Here is a 25,599-nt window from a genome sequence, read left to right on the forward strand (position 1 = left end):
GACAGAGGAAAAGGCACCATGGTGAGTGAGCTTTCGGTCTCAGTGCAAGGCTGAAGCAACCAAATTAGGCTCCTTGGAGCCAAAAAGGGTTCTAACGGCTGAAACGTTTCAGGTGTCACCCACAAAGCCACCCATCAAATAAACAGACATACCACGCGCACACCCTTCAAGAAGCAGACAGCCTGGGAAATGTCAGTATGTGCGGACATTTGTAAAAGTAATGTTCTGTACATTTTTATTTCAATAGACAAATGACAAACAGCATAAAGAAAGATGCCTAGGTGCCCTAAGGTATTTAAATACATCTCAAAGATTATCATTAAAGTAAATCTGTAGTAAATAGATTCCTGCAAGCAAAATACCTTTCTTTAAATACAAAATCAGTATTTCTCTGAAATGCAAACGCTTTTCAAATTATTTTCTGCAGAAAACCTGCCATGATTAAAATATTTTTTTTTTAATGAAGGATAAAAGGGTGTTTTTTTGCCCCCACAAAAAACAGGCTTATTTTTCTACATGCTAGATTTTTAAACATTTCAGTGTCACAATGTGCTAACTACATACACAATAGATAATAGTAAGAAAAAACACTCAACCTGATGAAAAGTTAAAATCTTCATTAATACACACTGAAAAAAGTAGACATAACTCATGCCTTTTGTAAAATCAAAAATACAAAAATTAACCGCTTTCTTTAAAAAGATTTTCCTTATTTTAAGGAGGTTTGTTTTTAAATGAAGCTGCGTGTAGGTTTTTTTTGTTTGTACAAGAACGTTTGTACAGGTAAACTGGTAATATACATAAAAAAATTAACTGGCATCCTCATCCATGTGCTGCTCACCTCACACACACCCTCTCCTCTCTCTTTGCAACTGCATACCTCGTCCTGAACAATAAGAGTTAAAAAAACAAAAACAAAAAAAAAACTCTAGCTCCTTCTCGACGAAAGAAGTGCAGCTAGTCTTACAGTCTAACCTCTCTATAACAAACCAACGGCAGGACCCGTTTTTTTGCACCTCATTGGCAGCCGAACCCTGTTATAGTGAACATCCTGATATAATGATCTTTTCTCTCTGTCTTGAGGGGGGTCGTTATAGTGAGGTTTGACTGTACTTTCCTTTAGGGTAAAGAACCTATAATTAATACAGTCTGACCTGTGGCATACTGATGCAGTCTAGAGGCAATTCATGCTACGCTCCTTCAAGGGGAAAATACAATACAGTGGGACAGCAAGCCAGAAGGTTTAGTAGAGTGGAGTCCAGGACCGTTTTTCTATGGCGGGTGGAGGTGGTGGGGGAAAGAAAAGGAGAGCCTAGAACTCTGACACACCAATTAATGAAGTATTGCCATTAAGATGCTCCTACAAACCAGGCCCCACCCAACCACCACTGAGTTACACAAGGCGACTGGAAAGGGGACAATGCAATAGCGTAGATGAGATGCCGAAAGGTGGCACAAGACCCCCACCCCCACTTTGTAAAATTCAACTCCGTTGCATTTTCTTCCTCTCGCTTCTCCCTCCACCACGCACCCTGAAGCTCAGGTGAAGACAAAACAGTTTAAACTCTGACATCCAATTGAAGCTGCAGTTTGAACCAAGGTTAAACAATGACTAACTGTGATACTTAAGATTTCCACATTCATAACCTCAGTGATCAGTGATCTCCTCATCCCTCCCTCCCACACCACAAAAGTTTATAGCGATTGTTGGCGAATGCTTCAGTTCTCAAATATAAATAAAGTTGCATGTTATGGATTCACTTTAATTTTTGACTAAGCTATAGATTCTTTATTTAATTCTTTTTAAACAAATATACATTACTTCACAGACAGACAACGCAGGAAGTTGGGATTTCAAATTAGGAAAAAATATTTTTTGTGGCTGGGAGTGGGGAGAATCTACACTACATCATAGTTAAAAGGAATGCCATTGTAACTGGACTTTGACTTAATAAACGGGGGGAGGGGGGAAAACAAATTCTAAAACCGTAGAAATGCATTTACTGGCCATTCCTGTTGAAATGAGACCCATCGTCGCTGAGTGGAAGTGGACCCACTTTAAAGCACCAATACAGAGGGGAGAAAATACTGATTTTCCATCTCTGTTGCATTGCATGTAAACCCGTGATAATATAGGCTGAACAAAATGCTGGTGGGGGAAATTGAAGTACAAGGGAACCTCGCAATAACTGCCTTCAATACAGTGTTGCTGCATATATAAAGTTATGGACCCTGATATGATGGACTTCCACAAAGGCCTTTTCTTCCCCTCCCCACCACACAGATCAAACAGTACATTGCAAGAGTAGCCAGCCAGCTTTCTGTGAACACACACACACACACACACACACACACAAAGTGACAGACACAGAAGTGCTGACTTGGTTACTGGCTGCTCTAGAACGCAAGCATAAATGGTCGGATCCTGTCAACCGCATTGTAACAAGATTCCCCCGTACTTTATAAGAAATAGTTGATTGTTTCACAAGAAAGAAAAAAATAACAAAGAGCTAAAAACATTTACAGCTAATACAGCGAAAGTCTCATCAACATGTATTGCAACAGACTACAGCATTTCAAACTCGCTATCCGGCAGACAGCTTCAACACACCAAGTGGACAACAGAACATTGAGAGCGAGCTCTGTGTGCGCGTGTGTGTGTGTGTGTATATATATTATAGATATATAGATATATATATATGTGCCATCAGGATCTGCGTTTGGAGAGTTGACTGCATTTACAGTTTCTTTTAAATTTTCTTTTTATTTAAAAAAATCTGCGATATCCTTTTAGGTTCTGACCCATCTAAAACTGTAGACTAACCTCACTCTGTAACCCTTGGGTAACTTTGGGTGCCAAAGACCAGAAAAACAAGACGAGGTACAAAATGCAAATTTCAACAGTAATGGCAATGTCTTAGTCCAAAGGAGCCTGTTTATGTTGTCTCTTCCTCCTCCACCTCGGCCCCAAACCTTCCCCTCTCCCCCTCCCTCCCTCACCCCCCACCAATCCGAGAGACTGTTGGCACCAAGTCCTTAATCTGGAGGAAGCAAATCATGCAAACGGAATTTCTCTCTGATGTGAGGTCGAACATCTTCGTTCTGAAAGAAAAGCATTTTTATTCAAAATTGTTATTTTTAAAGAAAATGTCCTGAAACTCTTTTGTGTCATATTGCATAATACAATCATTGTATCTGTTACAATGTCTGTCCTATCAAAACATCCGAGTGTGTCTGGGATAATTACCGTCCAGTGTAATGACTGTATTTTGACATGGCAGCTAATATGCACTGCAGAACTGGATGGATAGCCATAGCTGGATGACCGATTTACATGGAGGACTGGTGCCTAAGGCAATAGAAAAAACTTTCTTTTGATTGTGAATTGTGCCATGGATCTTTAATGTTCTCCTGAATAGGCAGACAGGACCTTGGTATAACAACTCCGACAGCGCAGTGTTCTCCCAGCAATGCCCTGGGATGTCAGTCTGGACTGTGTGCTCAAAATCCCAACAAATTACCTTGTGGAACTTTAGCAACCAGCAGGGGTCACGGTAAGGCTTAAAAATGTGCGTGTTACTTCAATTCGGTGAATTAATTTTTGCCTCTAACAGGCTGCTGCCCTCTAATGCATCTCTTACCAGTTCTACAAGCTTCTCTAGGAAAGGAATCAATTTCAGAAGCTCCATGTCACCCTTATCCATGAACCAACTCTCAATAGGAATTCCATTGGAAAGCTGAAAGAGAGAATGGTTTTGCAATGATTGTAAGAACAAGCACCGCTAATTCAGTCAGGTTTACACTCATGAACCGGAGACATTATAATGCACAGCCAGATGACTAGACTAGTTTGCAGAATACTATATAACGTTTACACTTTGCAACACTCACACAATGCCAATAATAATGCACATTTTTTTTTAAGGTCAAACATTTGAATCCTGCTCCGAAACCGTTCCTACAATTGCATTTATATAGCGCCTTTCACGTTGGGAGAACGCCACAAAGCGTTTTAAGGTATCACCTGAAAGACGGGACCTCTGACAATGAGCGGCTGAGTGAATATTCACAGTCACACTAAAATTTCTCCCCTTCCCACCACACAAAAAAACTTTGCTCGTCTGCACTAACCTGGTACGCGAAGGCCTGTGGAGAGTTGTCAATGATGATGGTCTTAGACAGATCTCTCCCGAGGATGTTCAGATCTTTGATATAGTTCCCTTGAACACACACGCAGTGCTCACGGAAGAGTCTGTGCCTGAACAAGCAAAGGTGCAGCATTAAGCATGATGTTAATTCAGTTGGCTGACAGGATCATAGCATTTTACAGGATTTAATTAATTTTATACAACTAATTTTACAAGATGCCCACTTACTTGCGGTTCTTATGCTGAAAATAGGATACAGACTGACACACCCTTTATTACCCCACACACATTTCAATACTTACCTGACAAGTTGTTTTTTAGGGTCCAGAATATTCAGCAATTTGTCTGCATAGACTTTCTTAGAGGCAGTGAAAAGAATAATCTGCAAGAACAGCAAGACTGGGTTAGAAAGATGGAACCTGAAAACGTAATACAGCAGCAAAACAAGGTTTAGATGCAGCACAAACAGTACAATAGGGCAGTGTGTTACAAGAACACCAACGATACATACAGGAATTAAATTCCTGTTTCCCAGAATAAAAATTACTAGTGAAATTCCCATGTTACTGATCAGTGCTTATTCCCTTTAACAAGCTTACAATTCTACAGGATTGAAGTGAGCGGGAGAGAAAGATTGACCAGCAATGCGGAGGCTGCTCATGTCTGCCACCTGGTGATGTTACTGCCAGAGCCTGTAGCTCTTTCAAACAGCCGACACAGGCTTGAAGGGCCGAATGGTAATCTTCAGTGCTGTAGGATTCTATGCACAAGAAATTACGTCAGAGTGGTGACCTGATGCCGGGAGGTCAGCTATTTTTCATGGTGGAAGTTGGGCACACTGTGTTTCGGGTTAGTAGAGATCCACATGAGAATATAAGCCGAGTTTCGCACACAAAATATACAGTTAATTCACTTTACAGTATATTCTGTGATGCGCTTTGAGACGTCTGAAAGACTTGATCAGGCTATATATCAAAGGGAGCCTATAATACAACCCCTGGTGCGATCACAAGGAACAGGAATGTGAGAATAACAACAACAACAACAACAAGATTCCATTTATAGAGCGCCTTTCACGTCAGGAGGTCAGAGGAATAAATTCCTCTGACCTAAACAGCTAGGTGTCTGCAGCTCACACTGCATTCCTTTATTTTAGCACATCAGTAAAACGGTGAATTCGGAACAGACTATTAATTAGAAGTGAATATTCCAGGCTCAATCCTCTGAAGAGTTCCTGAGCTATAAGTTAGAAGCTAAAACAGCGAGTGGGGTTGACAGTATTAAGCCATGTCCCCACTAGGAAATCTGCAAGTGAGCAGAGTGAAGGGATACAGTGTGCAAGCCAAGGAAAGGTCAAGTGGCAGTGCTGTAGCTTCAAACTCACCTCATAAATCTGAGACATCCGTTCCAAGAACTCCCTGAAGAAGGGTCTCAACCGTACATACACCTACAGGAGGTGAAAAGGGTTGCAACAGTGATCGAGTTGTCTGCTACAAATCAAGTGTAACCATGATGAGAATGGACTAAAGCACGACATTTTTATTAAGTTATTGGTTGAAAGACACGGTACATTTTATATAGCTTTTGGGTGAGTGTGTGTGTGTGTGTGTGTGTGCGCGTGGGGGGAGGGAGGAGGGAAGGAGAGGAGACCGTGGAATAATTTATTTAAATGAGCTGTACAGAAGGAATAATTTGGACACTCAACCCACAACTGTTTGTGGGACACTGCTTTGCACAATTGGCTGCTGCGTTTTGCCCACAAAATACACAGTCACTCCACTTTACAATATATTACAATGACTTGATAAGGCGCTATATAAAATGCAAGTATTATTATTATTACGCAAAGAGGGGGCAAGATGAAGAGAACACAGATGTACCTTGGCCAGATTGTAACAGACGTCACAAATCACCACCAACAAAAAAATTCAATACCCAAGGCCCGCAAGACAATAGACAATGCTCTACATTATAAGAGGTTTTCTGAACTAAATACCATTACTTTCTGCATTTATCTCTATCATGCACCCGATTTACACATGGAATTTCACCCACCTGGTAAATTACATCCTGGAAAAGGACAGGGAAAGTAAGTGCTGCATCATCCAGTTCATTGAGGCTGCAGTGCACCAGGGTCTCATCCTACCAGGGAAACAGGAGCACAGTTCAACAACAACAACAACAAGATTCCATTTATAGAGCGCCTTTCACGTTGGGAGGACGTCCCAAGGCGCTGTACAGTTGGGTCAGGACCCGAGCAGGGGGGAAATGGTCAGGGTCAAGGGAGGGAAGGGAGGGTGCGAGGAGGGGGTAGAGAGTCGAGAGGGGAGCTGAAGGCACCGTCAAGTTCAATATTGTATCGATCTCACGAGGCAGCTTTAAATCACAAGCAACAACAATTTGCATTTATAGAGCTCGTCACGTAGCATAACATCTCAAAAGAGCTTTGCAGGTCAGAAGCCGAACGGGGGAAACTTAACTCATCTTAGATACGCACACACACACACACACACACACACAGAGAAAAGTGGGGCACTCAACGCCCGATTTATCACTCACCAAGTCTAGAACCAAGGAGAATTCAGGTGTACTTCTTGTTTTGAGAGGGAGCGCTGGCTTCCGGCTGAGCTGTTCCTCAGTCAGCGGCGGGACGTGCTTGATGAAGAAATAACTGTATTGAGAGAAGCAAAGCAAAGTGGTCAATTTATATTTTTTTTTAAAAAAAAGAACACTAACTCAGGTACATTAAAAAGGGGATCAATCGCTGCAAGTTTCTCCCGAATTTTATGCTCTTTTTCGATGCCGGAAGCAGTCCTCAAACACTGCAGCAAAGGATTTTCTAATTATCTTCACCCCATCCTGTGAAACCTGCACATTGCTATGGCCACCAGAGAGCAGCACTGCAGTCAATTTTTCACGCATTTCAGCAACAGCACAATCTACGAAACTTCATTGCAGGCGAACACTAAGTGTGTATAATTGCCCTTCTATTTTAAAACCTGCAGATACAACTCATTCCAACAGGCAGCTCAGTTATGACGTAGGGAAGTCCGTCAGTGATTTCACTACAACAGACCAGGAAGGTATTGGTGACACCACTCGAGGCTTATCCCCACTCCCCACTGATGCAGAATAACTGCTTGTAAATATCTTTGCAGAATTTAGATTGCTCCGCTTTGACTTACGGATCAAAGACCTCCCAGTCCTCCTCGTAGCTGGCCTCGGGGTGAGCGGTCGGTTCTGGGTAAGAGTTGGGAGGAGGCATGGCCTTGCACAGCTCTACTCCAGTCACGTTCAGCTCCGGTGCTAAAAATTAAGAGACGTCGTTGGTTATTCCATGTCATAACAACAACAACAACAACAAGATTCCATTTATAAAGCGCCTTTCACGTCAGGAGGACGTCCCACCATAACATCCCGCCAAAGATACACGACTGCCTGGAATTACACGTTCAAGCTTCTGACTGTGTCTAAAATTAACATTCAATGGAGATCCTATGGCAATTTGTCAATCCTTCACTTCCTCCCATGAGCTTTGTCTAGCTATTGCTTTGCTTGTCTCTTCAACGAGCTTTATTTGCCCTCAATAGATGTCTGAGTAGACATCACCAGTGCCAACAGGAAGTGCAAGTGCAGCAGGAACCGGGGTGGGAGAGTGGTCAACAGTTGGTTGGCACCTTCTCCAATATGAATCATGAAGATCTAGCCTTGCACTTAAAAATCAGAACTGTAAACGGGAGTGAAGCAACTCCAGAGTTTCTGAATCAAAATGGTGCCCGTCACAAACGCAGCCTGCCACGACCTGCCTGTTCAAAACCTACCGTACCTGGAAGTGGGCGTAGCTCACGGGCACTCTCGTCCTCGGTGTCATTTGAGCTGCTGTCAGGGGAGGGCGATTGTGCGATCACTGCCGGGCTGGGGTAAGCTCCACCAGTGGCTGATGTTGCAGTGCTGGTGGTGATCTCATCAACCTGCTCCAGGTCCAGCTGTTTGACAATCTCTTCAGCCTCCACGGCCTGACCTGGAGAATCAGAACCGGATGTTCCTGAAAACACAAGTGCAAACAAACATTAGTGTACATGGGTGCAAGGAGAGGGAGAGGAAGATTTACTTACCAAAAGATTAATTGTCCTCATTCTTTGAATGAAGTTAACAAACAACAAAAATTTCAATTGCATACATTGTATAATTGTATACAACCCTGGAGTCGCTTCACGCCTTTCACGTCGGGAGCACGTCCCGACTCCACATACCGTGGGTATTGACCAAAGCAGTGCAGCACACAGGAGACATCAGTGTCTGGCATCACCCCATGATGTGGCTTCCCTTTCCCGCGCTGTAAGGAGCAACATTTGTCCCCACGAAGAGATAACAGTTTTGCAACACATGCTTGTGCCTGATACAACAAAAAAGGTTTTGTCACACCAACTGTTTTGTGTGGCAACTTTCTCTCTTTCGTTCTCCTACACATAGCGTGGTTCAGTTCACCCCAAATCAAGGCCCTTCGGGTAGAAGGAACTGCCTGGCAGGACAAACAAATGTCCACAAGCAGCCGCTCTTGTGACAATTGGCAAGGCTGCTATTTGGTTGACTGGCTTGAGGACAGCCCCTGAACAATGTGGGCTGAACATCAGCTCACAAAGTGGCTGCAGGATCAAGACGATTGGGAGAAAGATGGGAGAAAATGCAGGAAAACGGTATTAAAAAGGTCTGATGGATTTTGATAAAATAGCAGGACAGGCTAGCAGAATGTCTGAGTCGCCTCCTCCTGCTTATATCCCCGCTGTTCTAACCCCACGTGGAGGGTGGGCTGCACGTTTCAGTGTAGTTGATGCAGCCATCATATTCGTGAGCTTGCCAAAGAGAAAGCAATTCAAGACTGGGTCATCTTATTAGTGCCCGTATGTGGGTTCGAGCCATATTATACACGCAGAAATTGCATCTTACACATTTTGTGCTAACCCCAAACCCGTTACAAGCGTTGACTTCTATACCAATCCATCCCCCCACCACCCCTTTGGGACGTCCTCCTGACGTGAAAGGCGCTTTATAAATGGAATCTTGTTGTTGTTGTTGTTGTTGTTGTAGCAAAGCTTCTGTGCTGAGCTAACTCAGCACAGAGCATTGGCCTCAAAGCTGTGATCTGCAGCACTCAGTCTCTCACTGAATAATCTCACAGAGCCACTAGAATAGCTACAGAAATATTTCCAGATGAAAAATTCACACAAGTAACTTCCCCTCCCCACCATCCACCCGCCCCCCCAACCCACACACTCCCCAGAAACAGACCCGCAGACAGTTGTATTAGGCAATACCCACCATTTTTGTTTGCTGGTGAAAAGAAACTGAACACCGGAGAAAAGATGGTCCCCAGTAAAGCGGTCCGCGGAGGACTGAGGGGGTCAACAGTAGGTAGCTTCCCATTCTGTTTGCTGTTGTAGTCACCAGTTTCTAAAGAAAATCGAAGAGTAGTTACGGTACAACCAGCAAGGCAGACCAATGGAGTGTTTGTGTATTGTCTTTAAGGTCTGACTGAGACTTTTGTCATTTTGTTCCTGTTAAGTGAACTCAATTAAATTAACCCAACTAGTGCTGGCTTAGCTACAATATTCATGATTCCATAATAGGTCATATGGCCTAAACGATATAAATAGGGAGCATTTGCACTTAGTGAATCACATTACTGAGCTAATCTTCACAACACCACTCACAGTAATATTCCTCCAAATGTAAGTGTGAGGTGATGAAACGATACATGATGGGCTCAGTGACACAGTGCACAAAAGCTACCAGGCAAAGAAAGCCTGTGGTAACACTGAGACACGTAGATATTTAGTCAGAAGTAACCACATGGACTAACCTCCGTTTACAGGGCTTTTCCGTCTTACTCTGGAGATTGGTTTGTTGGGTCTCGTGCCTACGGGAGGCGTTGATGTGATCATGTTATCATCAAGGTCGCAATCAACTCGACATTTTTTCTTGGGAGGCTTCTCTGGCTCCGTCTGAGTGTTGAACAGGCAAGATTAACATCAATCCATCCCCACATATCGCTTGGAAATGCTCACAACCAGCAAGAGTCCCTCAGCAATGACAAGAGGATAAGACAAATTCCCACACCTCCCCAAATCCCGAGCTTGGATTATGGATATATTTTGATGTGCAACACTCTGGGCATGCTAACTAAAGACCGAGAATCAGCAGTGATGTAGACCTTAGGTTGAATTCAAAAGTGAACTGAGAAAATGTCAATGGTTCTATTGAATATGAGCCATTGCAATTTGAAAGTTAACCATACTGAGGGATAACGGAGAGAGAGTATCATTGAGCAACTCACACTCTCTCTTTCTCTGCTTTTCCTCATGAAAACTGGATATTAATGTCACTGGCTACTTTTATTATCTGATCTATTTGCAAGTGTTATAGATTATGTCCCACAGCCTGACCAGGGGTAGAAGTGTAAGCACACCTTTGTTCCTCGGATAAGCCTTTTTATTGATGAGAGTAAACCAGTCTCCTTCTTAATTGGCTTGGCACCCATCGCTGGTATTGTGTCTTCTACATCAGAGCGCTTCCGTTTGGCCTTCTCAGGTCCTGGTCTTGATCCTATGACGGGGGTTGTCTGCTGAGAACCCTTCCGCATTCTCAGCCTCATTCTTGCAAAGTGTCACATGTACAACTATACAGATAGAAAAACACACACGGACTGAATTAAGATCCAACATCAGCAAATACACAATCAGATAGCATCACTAGAGCCAAGAGTTACAGATTTTTAAAGAAATTGCACTTTTAGAGAACCTTATCACACCAAAACATTTCAGAGCGTCACAAATAAACTAGGTAAACAGAAAAACTCCCTTCTCTTTTCATCCAGTGTCTGTCATTGGATCTCTTACATTGAATGTAATCAGAGTGTTAACAACAAAGCACTGGATCAATGGGAAAGAGACTGGCAAACCACTAATGAGTGTATTCCAACACTGGTACAGTCTGCCAGACCTGGGTGTCTACAATCATCTAGGAACACTTGTTACAGAAACCTTGATAATATTTTCAGATCCACAACCATGAATTATCTGCATTATTGGTTTACTTAGTGATAAGGGAAGCACATGAAATCAATTGTTGCAGGCTGTCAGGATTTTATAAGTCACATTAGGGTAACCCCACAGATCTTCGTAATACATAAAACAAAGATGCGTTACATTTGAACCAAAAAGTTTGGTCTCTTCTTGTCTTTCACTATACTTCATAGTGAGAAAGGAATAGAGGTATACTGGAGAGAGGATTAGGAGGGAAAAAGTATAGACACTAGTACTGATTAATTGGGCCATTTTGCCTCTTTTCATGATGTAACAGTCTGTAACTATATAACCTGCAGATAGTTTACAGGAGACTACGTAAACGAAACGAAGGCATTCGAACTTCTCCATTTTACTTTCAATTCAAAGTCTCACCCGGTTCAGAGATTTATTTATTTTTTAAAAAAGTAATACTTACAGTCTAGGAAATGAAATAGCGCAGGACAGAAGTACTGCTTATTTTGGCATCAGGAATGAACAGGGTGCTATGCAGACAAGTCTAGTGGTCCGAAACCTGAGAAGAGAAAATTAAATTAGAAATGAAAATATATATATTTTTAAAAATACCAAATTAGCCATTAGATATTTACCGCACACACATCCAATTACCAAAACAAATACCTCACAGTACATAACTAAAATATAGATATAAGACTTGGATTTATTTGCTGGGAACAAGAATTTAGAATTAGAAGTTCTCTTTACTCAACACAACGTCAAAGCATTACTCTACTCGGCCAGAAAGATGCACAAGGCATTTGCATGTTGGGTAGGAGATTTCTTAATAAAATTATCAGGATAAGTACAGACAGATTATTGAACCATTCATAGCATGATTGTTCCTAGGCTGCTGAGAGACTAAGGAAATGTCACGTATGGAAAGCAAATGGGCCATTGTGGTGGAAGGGAGACAAGTATTACAACGTTTTATTTGATCACTCTTGGATGAACATAACTCATCCTATTCTAAAGACAATTCCCCGGGTGCAGCCATCCTTCACTATAACCTGAGACAGTGAGGCCCAGCACATCACAGTGAGTCCAGCTGATTCTCTCACACGACTGTACTTTGCATTCAACAGGAGACAAACCTGATTTGAAATGTTCACCCCAGTGCACTAACCACTGTGCATCCAGTCCCTCTACACTCAAGATTCCTTTAGAGGGTTACAAGAACAAACTGAAGCGGCTTTTCAAAGAAGACGTATTTCTATTTAATTTATATCAGTATTTTACTAACACGTGAAGTTCCACAACATAATGGAATACGTTTTACTTTAGATCTGGCGAACAAGACAAAAGTTCTGGACTGTAGTCCGTTACTGTAAATTAGGTCCAGACATTCATGCCTGTTTTACATTCTTTAAATTAAAGACAGACATTGCCTAGAGTGCACAGTAACTAACAGGCAATTACCACATGGAAGACAGGATAAATAACTGTCTGACGTCCTACAGGAGTCAATTGCTAGAAGCACAAAAACAAAGAAACCTGCGTCCTGGCTCTTCTGAACCACCACAAGTTTCCTTTCTACAGGTGCCAAGCCGCTGGAATTTCTTCATAGGTCCAACACACTAGAACCTCATTGGATTTCAGCATCCATGCTACACAGCACATATTTGGCAACAGATACCTTAGTAAGGCCTCTTTCTCTCTTCTCATGGGAGCCCTGGAACTGCTGAAATCCAACACCAATATTAAGACCATTCAGCTGAACAGTCGATCAAAGCCTGCTGCAAGTGAACCTCAGCTGAAGCAAGTGAAACATTCAACTGCTGCCTGTACCAGTCAGGCCGCTCCCCTCTTTTGTCTTCCCCTCACGGCTTCTGAACGACGCAACCTTTGGATTGGTTCCAAACCCCCGGCTAATATTTCTCCCAAAGCCCTTTTTTGTGGTACCATGGTCAGTTGCTTGCCTTACGATGGAACACAATTTGACCTCAAATCACAGGCTTCAAACCAAACTCACAATAGAACCATTGGATTCAAGTGCCGACAGTTTTCTTGATGGGATTTATTTTTGTATTTGCAAAAATGATTTGTGGAAAGTGCAACTAGTGCACAGGGATGATTGATATCTGCTCATCACTTAATTACAAACAATGAATTAGCAATTAAATAATGAGGGGTGGTGGCCCCCACTTCCAAGAACAGACCTGAAATATGTGGCACGACGTTCAGAAACAGACTTCATTTTAGAGACAGACCATGGACAATACAGAGAGCGACAGAACGAAAACACTGGTCAAATTGCAATATTCGGCAGCACTATTAGACTGTTGTGAGCAATTCACTGCCGCATATCGCCCATAGAACAACAGCATTACATTTGTATAGCGACACATAGTTTACAGTACATTCTGTGAAGCGCTTTGAGAAATCTGAACGACGTGATAAGGTGCTATACCAAATGCAAGGAGCTATGGTCCCCTGAGTAACTCTGGCAATCATGAGGAGTTTGGACAGTAAATATCTGATCTTGGGGCTGTCACAGTTGAACCTGATTCTACTTTCATTGCCAGCATCTTCTTTATCTCCTCAGTTAGGAGACACAGAGATCAACTGGAACATTCCCTCTGCCACCTTAGAAAAAGAGTAACTCAGCACAGACATCCGCTCCTTGTGGCTAATAGTGCAATTTGTCCAATAAGCCACTGGGGAGATGGAATTAAGCTTCTAACCACCATAGGAACCACACAGTACAGTATTTGATTAACAGATGTGCAGAGATGCACTTCACAAATTAAATCATCTGACGCTGATGGGAAGGAGAAACGTAACAGTAAGCAGCTGTGCTGCAGATTTCTCTCTCTCCCTCTCTGAGGATGTGAGGGAAAATGTATGGCTAAATTAAAATTCCACTTTTAAGAAGAATCTCCCAAAAATCACCTCTCGAGAAGTTGCCAATAGATTTGCATTCTTTTCTCTGCCAAACCACACATGTTGAAACATACTATAGGCTGGAGGGGGGGTTTAACATTCGTTGTTTTGCAGCTCTTTGATGACAGCTGAAGTAAAATGGATGTTGCAAAGATTTTTTTTCCCTGGCTTTCTCCTCTCTTCTTCCACACCAACCAGCCAAAAATCATGTGTCTTTAGTCATTGTAAACTGACTGCAATGTTGTGCCAGCACATCTGGTCACTAGCTTTCTCTGTGAATGTGCACGTCATAGTTAATTCTGAATGGCTTTGAATCCACCAACATGGGCAGACCAGCTCGCGACTATTTTCACTGATGCGAATCAATTCAGTGAACACAGGATGACAGAAATCGGTGGACATTTTGAGAAGCTCTCTGCTTAATAGTCTCTCTGGAAAGAAAGTGCCAGTCCCATTCATAAGAACGCTTGCCAAAGCAAGAATTCACACTTCGGGGTAGATTCTGCAAGTCACCAGAATTGGAACCATGCTTACATGTTCAGGCAAGGTGAAATGAATACATGAAAAGAACATGGTACATCTGTTGGATATTATCAAATTACTCCCAGCATTGCAACAGATCTGCTACAGCTATATTTTATAGTATATTTTATAGTAGTCTCTTCTCAATTTCAACAAGTTTAGGAAAAAAAAGACTCCCGCTCTGCCAATACACAGAATCGAACAGACCAACTGAAAATACACTATTTCATGGGAACAGGAGTAAGCCATTCAGCCCTTCGAGCATGTTCCGCCATCATGGCTGATCTGTAACTCCAACTCCATCCTCCTCCTTTCAGACACCAATAGCCTACCAGCTAATCCCAAACTGCTCTATTCCACCACCTTGCACCCTCCTTCCCCATCTTCAGGTCACGCCTGAAGAACCTCCTCTTCGACCATACCTACGGTGACCTTCCTCCTTCCCCAGCACAGTGTCGTGCTCTGCCACTGTCAAATGCTCTGGGACGCTACCCTGAGTGAGAGGTGCCCTATAAATGCAAGTTTTTGTAATTTGAGAGTCTTATTCATAATGTAGTTTTAAGCAAAATGCTTCACACAAACCAAGACTGTGCAGTTTTCCAGATGCCAGAATTTCAACAATTATTACTAGTTTTGGTCACAAGAAAGTCGTTTTAAAACACATAGTAATTTAAGAATCCGATCACCCATGCTTCATCCTGTACCTCGCCCCACCTACAGCTACTCTTTCTTCCCCACAACCATCCTTCCCCATCCCTTAACCACATCCCTACCTGGATCCCTTCAGGCTCTGTTGTGCCTTTTGTATGTCAGGTCAGCATCTCCATGCCTCATTCTCTCTCCGACTCCCCGTCCTCCAACCTTCTCTACTCAGTGAAGGCAGAATTAAGATGTCCTGTGATTTGCAGCCAAATCGTAGTATGAACCTTAAAAGGGCTGAAATTTACATCAGTTATTGAAGATCCCTGTGGTAGATTTTGCCCACAAAATACAGTCAATTCATTTTACAGTATATTCTGTGAAGCACTTTGAGATGTCTCGAACACTTGATAAGGTGCTATCTCAAATGTAAGGATTATTATTATTATTATAGATTGATGTAACAATTTTGTTCCAAAACTTGGAACAAACAGTGGTAAGAATTTTGCATTCTTACCAAATTATTTAGTTAGTTGCCCTCTGCAAAGACAGGGCACGATAGGCAAAGAAACATGCCTCACTGAGAACTTAATTCAAGCTGCCATAAAGGTGTTCATGATTAAATGACTCATGGAAGGTGCAACTCCAAGACAGGCTTTTCGTCCTGTGTTAAAAAATATTTAAGATAGTATTGTTTGTTACAAATCGCACTACATACAGCTGTTTTAAAATAGCAGGACATACGGCTAATGTAAGCACAGTAATAATATTAAATCACTGTTCACTGTGAGAGTGGCCAAAAAACAAGCTGGTAAATGTTAAAAGGAGGTAGCCACAGCATTCTCGGCGGGTCTGGTTAGGAATGTAGCAAACAGGCAGCCGTTTCAACAAAACACGTGGTCTCACTGGCCTACAGCTAATGATTTCTCTCCACATTCTGGCTGGAGAATTTACCAGAATATTTCTGGACCAACAAAAACAGAGCTCATCAGTTTGACATTCAATCAAAATCTTGGCTCCAACACTCAAGCCGTCATTGGTAGCACAGTAATCTTAAACAAGAGAGAAGAGCAAATAAACATTTATGTTATAAACAATAACATAGCCTATTGTAACGATAAGTTCAACATCATTTAACCCAGCAAAGGAAGTCAGAGATTATCCCACTGTGGAAGAAAAGTCCATCAATTCTTTTAAAACTAATTATTAGTTAGGTACCTGTAAAGAAGATTACAAGGTATAGTGAGCAAACAGGTGACTCAAACAGAGAAAAATTCCAGTGAAGACTTCATGAACCAAGTGGCCAGTTTCTGTGCTCTAACACATTCTAATATAAACTGGTCCAACTAAGTTCATCCCTCTTGTACATTATGATATCATGTCAATTTATTTTCAATAACCATAACTGTTATATAACCATAACTCAGTGGGTATATTAGGATTAGGAATAAACTATCCAACCAGTGAATAAACAACAAATAAAGAAGGCTTTCCTGGTAGTGTGACTGATCAAAATGTACAATTCACTATTTTCAATTGAGGCACTCTGCTCCAATTGTCTTGGCTTACTTTAGATGGATTTGTTATCTATTTTACCACGTAATATTTCCTATACAATCAAGACTAAACTATTGTGGATAGTTATAGATTGACAAAGATTAAACCCTAAAGTAAGTAATACGTAGGGCTACTTGTAAAATATCTTGATAATTCGACAAGGAAGCTACTTTGACATATATAAGCCCTCCAAAGCAAAAAAAAAACCCAAGACCCTTTTTTTAAAAAAAATTAACAGCAAAAAGTTACTCAGACTTATTTATTATGGGTTAAAGTGAACACAGGATGACAGAAATCAGTCTAATAACTGGAAGTTATGCAAAAATTTTAAAACTCTAATTTGGACAGGCCTTTAGCCTGTTTATTTGCCAGCTGAGTAGCAGGGTGTAGCTTGCTTAAAACATTTATATAAACAAAAACTGGAATTTTCCTAGGGTTCCTAGGACCTTCTCCCTTCACTTTGTAGAATGAACTTCATGACTTTATTGGATTCAGTCAGTAGATAAAATGCAGTCAGTTATGGTAAAACAAGGAATCTACTGGGACTACTAGATTATAGACTAGATGAACAACACTGTAATGTACCAGTCTTTAATCATTAATAGGACTCATACAGTGCATCAATCCTATCATTGTTTTTATTCTCTCATTTTATAGTTACCTTATCTTTGACCTGAGAGACTCACCCTTGATGCACCTGAAGGGAGTTACAATCAACTTCAGATTTTAACGCAGCTGGTTGGCATTAAAAAGTGTGGTGGGAACAGTCGTGAGTAAATAGTTAATGAAGTCAGTCACCCTCAAGCTATTTTTGCACACTTCAATACCAGCCAGCTCCACCAGGGGAAGAAAGTTTGTTCAAAATCTATTGCTGCAAGTCAAAGTTTGTTCTTAATAATGTTTGTTTTTCAATATTTAGTTTAACAAATGCTAGGGATCTCCTCTGGGGAAAACATTTTACACTATTTGCTTAGCACAACAGCACTATATGATAGATTTAGTGAAGGCTTAGCAATTATTGACATGAAGTGAAGCCAAGTGAATGATAACCTACATGTAATTACCGGGAAATAACAGTATATTATTTTAGCAATTTGATTTCACGACTATTCTTACATTTAAGCCATGATCATAATGGCGCAAACCATTCTGGGACAAATTCTGACAATCTGACAAGTTAACAGAAACTTAACATGCCCCACACATGCTTAACGTGCCTTTGAAACTCTCCGGGATACCACCCCGCCAGAAGGGTGCTATATAAATGCAAGTTGTTGTTGTACATACAGGTATCCAGAAGTAGTCCAAGCCCGTAATCAACTCCAAGGTTTTCAGGCGGGACTTGAAAAAGGGGAGAGAGGGGGCAAGGGGGAAGGATTGATGGAATGTTTCGGAGTTTCGGGGCGTAGTGGCTGAAAGCACAACCTCCGATGGTGGGGCGGAGGTTGTGAGGGACGAGTAGGAGGCCGGTACCAGTTAAGCGTAGACTCCGTGTGGTGGATAGGGAGTGAGGAGGTCGGAGAGGTAGGGAGCTGCCAGAGAGGGATTTGAAATACATTATGATATTAGGTAACCATTAGAAGTTGCAATTCATAGCATTTGTATGATACTTTTAATGTATTTCAGGACTATTTCTAAAGTTATCATGCGACACCCAATCCATAGTGGTATTAATACACTGTACATTTGAAAAAGGGTAGAATGCATCTTTTCCAGCATTTACCACCTCACAATAAAAAGTTAGTAACACTGCAATGCACTTTAATCTGCATCTATTTCCCCATGCAAACTTTACAGAAAAGCCATACTTTGAAAATGTGGATTTTCAAGAGCTGCAGCTTGAAGCTACAGCAACATCCATTACAGCTGACTTTGCAGCTTAATTTACCCAAAGCATATCACATTCTCATTAACTGTACACTAGTTTGTTGAAAGATGGTAGGTGCCAGGAAAATAAAAAAGGCATCCTAACCACTTTGCTCATTTTAATATCGTGGTTTATGTTAGCTAAACAATATTTCTAAACAATGATACTCCAGATTGTATTTTGATATTAAAAAAACTTCAAACCAACACTACATACCCTGGCCTGCAGATTATATAGTAAAATGATCTGTTTTTCAACTACAAAATGTGTTCTACATTAGGATTTCCCCCTACTTTAAAATGGGCCCATTCCCTGTGGACTCTGCTCTATCTAAGCCAATATTTCCATTTTCTAAATCTTTAACTTTCTTATAAGCCTATACCTTCATCGGGCAACAGAAACCTCCACAGCTCTCATCAATTATGCTACACCTACAGAATAAGGCCAAGAAAATATTTATTTACTTTCGACATTCATGTCCACCAGCTAAAGTGGTTTTACACAGATTACAAGTCAACTCTAAATCATGCAACAATGTCCATGTCAAGCACGTGAATGGAATTCTCACAGCTTTGCAGAAGTACAGCATTCTCAAGACTGATAATGCCGTACAGTTGTTTCCATGAAAGCCACGGAAATGAGACAAGGTAAAACTGAGCAGCTCCCAAAGAAATGTGGCATATTTGGCTGCATTAAGCAGTAGTGCTAGACGAATTTGTAACAATATGCAAGCATGACAATATTGCTTCCTACGGGCAGAATTATTGAAAGTAATGGAAATATCCTGTTAAGATCTGCTTGAAGGACTCTTCTGTACTCGTTACACTTCACAGCAAATACATGTATAGAAATTATCTGATTGTTGCTAATAATCCCTCCAAAACCCAAAACAATAATAAATTGGTCATTTTCAATCTACGACTCGTTTGTGGGACATTGCTGTGCGCAATTGGCTGCCGCGTTTGCCCACAAATATACGGTCAATTCACTTTACAGTGTGTTCTGTGAAGCGCTTTGGGACGTCCTCCCGACGTGAAAAGCGCTATATCAAATGCAAGGATTATTATTATTAGTGCAACTGAAAAGATCTTAATTAGTAATTGGCTCCATCATTCCAGTTTCTTCCAATTGTGTTCTTTACAAGTGGAGAAGTGCCCAATAATTTCGGTAACAGTTTTTCTTGTTATAAATGAATGTCGGTTATTGTGTGAAATCTCTGCTGATCAGTGCAAGCCAAAGAACCTGCAGCAATGTCAAAGGTGCAGTGGAGGTCACCAATATTTGGGACACAATACAAATTAATACAATTCCTCTTTTTATTTATTGGCGCAACCTGTTCCTTAGACCTGTACAAAAGCTCTGATTCCACATTTCAAGCCAAAGGCTGGTGCATCTCTGTGTCTCAAACCTACTCTTTTATACACAACATTCAATATGTAATATCAAGGCTAATGTAACAGGAGCTCTAACTGATGGAGATTCACTCATAAGATCATCTTGACTAAACAACCAGGAAATAATAATTCCCATGTATCCATTATAGAATTATAATTATTTAGAAAACCATTGCCACAATTCCTAATATCACATACTGAGTGGGTGGTGAAAGTATATTTCACTTTACACGAGCTGGCTTAATCTCCCACAGAAGTACAGTACCTTTGTTAGGCCTTCATCTATCCCACTTCTATCAAGTTGATGACAGAGCAGTAAAAAAATTAGATACAGATTACCGGGTACAAACTTAAGATAGCACTTCATTCTCAGGCCTTCACTGGAGCTCATAAATCCCTTTTCGTATAGCTCTTGCAGTTTAGAATATAAATACAGCACCTATTTGTAAGTTACAATCATCTAGTTTATGCAAAATATGCAAATGATAGACAGCTGAAGTGTAATTTACCCAACATTACTAAGGCTTGATATGGATATATCAATAACAAGTTACTGGCTGCCTTCGAGGAAAACGATTACTGGCCTAGCAACATTGCAGAATACATAAAACACCAGAATGTACAGGAGGCAGTTTTATAGGCATTTTATACTCCGCCTTTAGCGCTGATTCAATGTTAAAACGTTGAATATATCAGCAGTTAGATTTCAAACCACAGTCCCACTCCTGAAAATCATGTTGCAAATAAATGCCAGCAATCAAATCGATGCTGTGGCAGCTGTTTTAAAAAAATTACAAAATCACACCCAAAAGTCTTAACTTTTCCCTTTTTTTTCATTTTTAAATTGAATGACAAGTTCGCCCTCTACCCCATACCCCCAAATTAAACCGATTTTTGAGAATGTTAAATGGTCTAGGAGGTGATAGGGCCACAATCTCACAATTACACATATATTGTACCAGGGAATAATTTACAATATATTATTAGCAATGATTTCATTTAAAATGTAAGATCATAAGATGAATATTAACTTATTTTATAAATCAAATTAATTTCCTGAATTATGAAAACAAATCTTCACAGTTCAGAAAGTTGAAACAAATTTTATTCTGAGACTTCAGAACATCTGTTAAGTATTTTAAAATACTGCAACAATTCAAGTTTAAATATTAAGCATGATCAAAGCTATAAACGTTTCCTCTAAAGTGACAACACAAAATATCAAAACATTTGGTTTAAATTCATTCTGTTAGCAACAAATACATTTTGTTTTGCAAAACACTAATTGTTTGAGTACAACAGTGTCATTTGAACACTAAAATTAAAAACAGAACTTGTACATATACGGAAAAAGGAAGTACTTTACAGGGACAGAGCGGATCACCATGTAAGGTAAGCCGCAGGTGATAATAATCCACATTTAAAGAGGTAGGTTTTTAGAAAGGTTCTGAAAATAAAAAGGGAGTAACGTGCAAGGGAATTCCAGACAACATACAGTGGGGAAAGAAAATAAAACACCCAACTGATGTAGTAAGACATGATGTGTTTTCCCTCTGGAAATCCCATTCTCAACATCTGAAATCAAATTGGCCATCAGAGAGGTGGAAAGAATAGAGGGCAAATGAATCCAATCAAAATTCTCATACAGGCAACAGCTGCTTACAGAACAGCATCTGGAAGACTAAGTCTGGTGTGCAGTGTAGAGAAACAAAATTAGGTACATTAAAAAACATTGTAAATGAAATGTTTCCACACATTTCTTCCAAAGTGCATAATACTTCATTATTAATGCAGTTATGTGAAAACAAAAAACAATGAAATAGAAAACATAATGTAGTGGAAGACAGGAGAAGGTGTGTGGTGCAGCGGGTTAATGCCGTACCTTCACCTTTGTGACCAAGGTGCCAATCCAGTCTACAATGATGGGATGAATGCCTTCACACTGACAGGTGGAATGAGTCTGTGCAGTCTCAATCCAGTTCGGGTGGCATGAAGCCACAGCAAAACTGTCCTCATTAGCAGAGGCGCAACGAATGCAGCCTGGGAATTGGAAAGGTTTTGCTAGTCCGATCCTTGGGTTGTGCAGAAGATATCTTGCGCCTATTACGGCATTTATACATTGTGAAATTTATGTTGGAATAAGCCCACAATATGACTGACTGCACAATAAACACAGGTGTTAAGTTTAAATCAGGAGCATTTCAGGAATCACTTTTAGTCTTGTGCTAATTCACACATATTGAAAACTTTTGAGCGCTAAACAGTGTCTGACTCTGTCTTCTGCCTAACACTACTCATTCTGACTCGTAATGTTGGTGATTTCACTTGAAACTATTTGTTTGTGAGCACCAAGTTATCAAACTTATTAATTTCTAATTACAACAATGCATCATCTCTTACTTAAAGCTGCAGTACAAGTGATACAACTACACAACCCATCCAAAGTACATTTGAATAGAGCTCATTCTACACAATATAACATTTGTCCAAGTGAAAAACGTAAAAATACAGTACCAATTATTAAAATTCAATAGACATGTACTGTATTGACATGGTGGTTTCGTTGGCGAGGCACACCATATTCACCTGAAAAATTGCTACTGCAATTTAAAAGATATTGCTCAAATCTAAAGCTGTCAAAGCGACTGTCAAAACAATAGTCCCATAAACAAAACAATAGCTGACAGGTTGGGTGGGTGCAATGGACGCAACTTTGTGACTCTAAACAGTTGGAAAGATTCATTTTTCACCTTGTATACACTGGATTTCTGTTTACAAGCACAGTCCAACTGAAACCACAAGATAAACAGCGAAAGCGTGCTCTGAATTAAATCTAAAAATACTAGACCGACGAGGGGCAGTTGCCATTTGACGTACCTCAGGAAAACATTCATAAAATGACTATACAACAAATGTTTCCGCTCGGTAGAAAACAGCCCCCAAGAAAGACCCAAGACTTTGCGTGGTGATTTAAGATGTTAAAAAAAAACCGAAACATGGCATTAGCGCGGGCGGCGTTCAAACCGAAATGATCAAGGCACAACTTTCGAGCCTCTTTCGATCCTGCTCTGCCGAAAAAGTTTAAAAATGTCCTTAAGGCCAAGGTTTTTAATGGGCGGAAGGTTCTGAAAAAAAATTCCTGAATCCTGATAGCTCACAGCTCTTCAAAGTGCCAACTGAATATAGACAGACAGACGGTGAGTGGGGGCGGATGCTTTGAAACGGTAGAGGGGGTGAAGGAAATGGAGTTGGTGGAGGGGGGGGAAAAAAAGGTAAGAAAATCTTAAACTACACCCCTTCCCTTCCTTCGTAAAACAACATTTTTTAAAAAAAATCAAGAGAGGAAACGCGGTCAGGAGATTCAAACACATCGACAATAGGGACACACACAGCGAGAGAGAGAGAGAGAGAGAGAGAGGGACAGCATTTAAATGAGCATTTAGTGGGTGTGTGAGGGCGCGATTTCCAGGTTGATTTGCTCTTCTCTCATAAACAAAACCCTCGCAGACTACAGAAGCCCACGGCTTGATTTAAATTTTACTCCCCACTCCCCTCTCATGCCCCCTCCCCCCCAAAAAAAAAATTCTCACCGCGACTCTCTGCCAACCACTCCCGCCCCTGTCACACACATACACACACGCCCACCCACAGCCCGGGTGGTGGTGATGGTGGGTGTGGGGGAGGGGGAGGGGGGGCGCTTGTTCTTGAAGCCACTCGAGTCCGGGGATCGTTAAAAGGCCTAAACAACCGGACCGGTCTCGGACCGCGAACGCCGAACCGCACGCATCCCAAGAGGCGCGAGGATCCCTCGACCACAACACGGACGCTTCCCCCGACCGCCCGCCCGCCCGCCCTTTCCGGGCCCCGGTCACAAGACGAGCCCGGGGCTCAGGTCAGGGACCGCGCTCCCGCTCCCGCAGGAGGCGGCTTCTCCCCCCCCCCCGCCCCCCGGGGCCTCGATTTCCACCGTCTCTCCCTCGGGCTCGTAATTCTACGAAGCGCCCGGAGACGAGCCCCGAGGACTGGGCCCGCAGTCGGGCCGCCGGCCCTCCCTCCCTCCCTCCCCCTCTCTCTCCCCTTTGTCAGTTGGGGGGAGGGAGGGAGGGAGGGAGAGGGGAGTTCCCTCACTCACTCACTCACTCACTCGGGCTGTCGCGAGGCTTTTGCTGCTCCCTCGGCCGTGCGGTCCCGCGGGCGGAGGAAGGCAGAAGGCAGGGAGCGAAGGGGCCGGCGTCTTCCCCGCTGGGGCCGGGGCTGTGCCTGGGCTCGGCTCTCGGTTGTGCGGCCGAGGCCCCGGTGTTTACACTCGCCTGCGCTCGGTCGCCATTTCCCGCCGCCGCCGAGCCGCGCACCACACAGAGGCCAGGCCGCCGGGACCCGGATGCAGCGCGTGCGCGCGCGGCGGGGTGTGTGGGGGGGGGGAGCACGCTCACGTCGTCCTGCCACCGCCGTCTCCTTTACGTACGCACGCACGCACGCACGTAGGCAGCACCCCCGCGAAATTCAAATGTCTTTACACCGGGGGCGCAAGTCATCCAAGTGCATCCAGGGCCCCACCCCCACCGGGAAGGGAGACGGGGCTGCCCCGGTGGTTGTGACAGGCGGTGCAGACCACAACGGTGGGCGCTGACGTGCAGAACACGAGCCCGTCCCGGCCCGGCTCTGCTGCTGCCGCCGAGATCCTCGTGGCTTTTGAGAGTGTTGAATCCAGTGCAAGACCAGCACGGCGTCATTTACAGGCGTCAGGAACTTGCGGCTACATTAGCACCTCTCAGGCAGGGTGGCATCTCGGAGGGCTCGACGGTTGTGGGGCGCGACGCCGAGTCGGGGGGTTGGGGGAGGTGACCGTGGGCACGGTCAAAGGGGAAAGTCTTCAGGCGCGACCCGAAGATGGGGAAGGAGGGGGCAAGGCAGAGGGTTTGAGGAAGAGTGTTCCAGAGTTTCGGGGACCCAGTCTGATGTTAAGTATTTACAGCGCGGCACGACTCCACAAATACACAAGGTAGCAATCATTTTTTTAAAAAACAAAATCTTACCAGTTAGATGACATTTCCCCAGCAGTGGCTTGAAAACGCAGCAGCCACAGGAAACCAAATCAGGACTTTTTTTTTGTGGGCATATGAAAAGAAAAGGTCCCGTTGAGGGGAATGTTCACAGGACCAAACCAGAAATCATACTCAGGCTTCTGACTTGCATTTAATTGTAGTTCCTTTTTATCACCTTTATCTTTCAATCTATACATTGTAAAACATTTCATTTCAAAGTTCAGGCTTTTCCACCTACTAACAGCAGTAAACCGTATTGATTGGTTTGGGCAGATTGTGAGGAGCTATATATCAGCTGATGAGGTCACACTGCTGACTAAGTTGTTTGGGGAAGTGCAAGGAGGGAAGATTGTAATTTAAAAAAAGTTTCATTGATGATTTAGCATGAGTTTGCCATTGATGGGGGTGTTGCACTGTGCTGTTTCGCAAAGAGCTCACTTCTTTTTCCAGAATATACACAGTGTG

The 25,599-nt window shown here is 42.3% G+C and overlaps 1 protein-coding gene across 7 annotated transcripts; it reads right to left on the bottom strand.

The window, feature by feature from the left end:
* Positions 1-218: 218 nt before the first annotated feature.
* On the bottom strand, positions 219-25,155 carry LOC103186314 (CTD small phosphatase-like protein 2). 7 transcript variants are annotated; one of them, XM_042342994.1, is made up of 15 exons: positions 24,234-24,462; positions 15,406-15,527; positions 11,649-11,744; positions 10,615-10,824; positions 10,009-10,150; positions 9,468-9,599; positions 7,975-8,193; positions 7,334-7,454; positions 6,708-6,819; positions 6,204-6,290; positions 5,533-5,595; positions 4,451-4,530; positions 4,132-4,258; positions 3,642-3,737; positions 219-3,102 (listed from the first exon to the last, which is right to left on the bottom strand). In XM_042342994.1, exons 4-15 carry the CDS (start codon positions 10,798-10,800, stop codon positions 3,037-3,039), a joined length of 1,431 nt encoding a protein of 476 aa, XP_042198928.1. In that variant the 5' UTR covers positions 10,801-10,824; positions 11,649-11,744; positions 15,406-15,527; positions 24,234-24,462; the 3' UTR covers positions 219-3,036. The 7 variants fall into 7 exon arrangements, with proteins under 7 accessions (XP_042198928.1, XP_007903455.1, XP_007903462.1 ...); XM_007905264.2 differs by having other exon boundaries at positions 15,406-15,568; XM_007905271.2 differs by lacking the exon at positions 24,234-24,462 and adding an exon at positions 23,680-23,738 and having other exon boundaries at positions 15,406-15,568.
* Positions 25,156-25,599: the final 444 nt, after the last annotated feature.

This window comes from Callorhinchus milii, unplaced genomic scaffold (assembly GCF_018977255.1).
Source record: "Callorhinchus milii isolate IMCB2004 unplaced genomic scaffold, IMCB_Cmil_1.0 Scaffold22, whole genome shotgun sequence".
NCBI classification, from domain to species: domain Eukaryota; kingdom Metazoa; phylum Chordata; class Chondrichthyes; order Chimaeriformes; family Callorhinchidae; genus Callorhinchus; species Callorhinchus milii.

Excerpts from the sequence above, each read along its gene's own strand:
- LOC103186314 (XM_007905290.2), bottom strand. The coding sequence starts at position 10,800 with ATGAGGCTGAGAATGCGGAAGGGTTCTCAGCAGACAACCCCCGTCATA. Across the intron at positions 9,600-10,008 it reads GAAAAGCCCTGTAAACGGAG|AAACTGGTGACTACAACAGC; the intron begins GTTAGTCCATGT and ends GATTTTCTTTAG. Across the intron at positions 7,455-7,974 it reads TGAGCTACGCCCACTTCCAG|CACCGGAGCTGAACGTGACT; the intron begins GTACGGTAGGTT and ends CTTAATTTTTAG.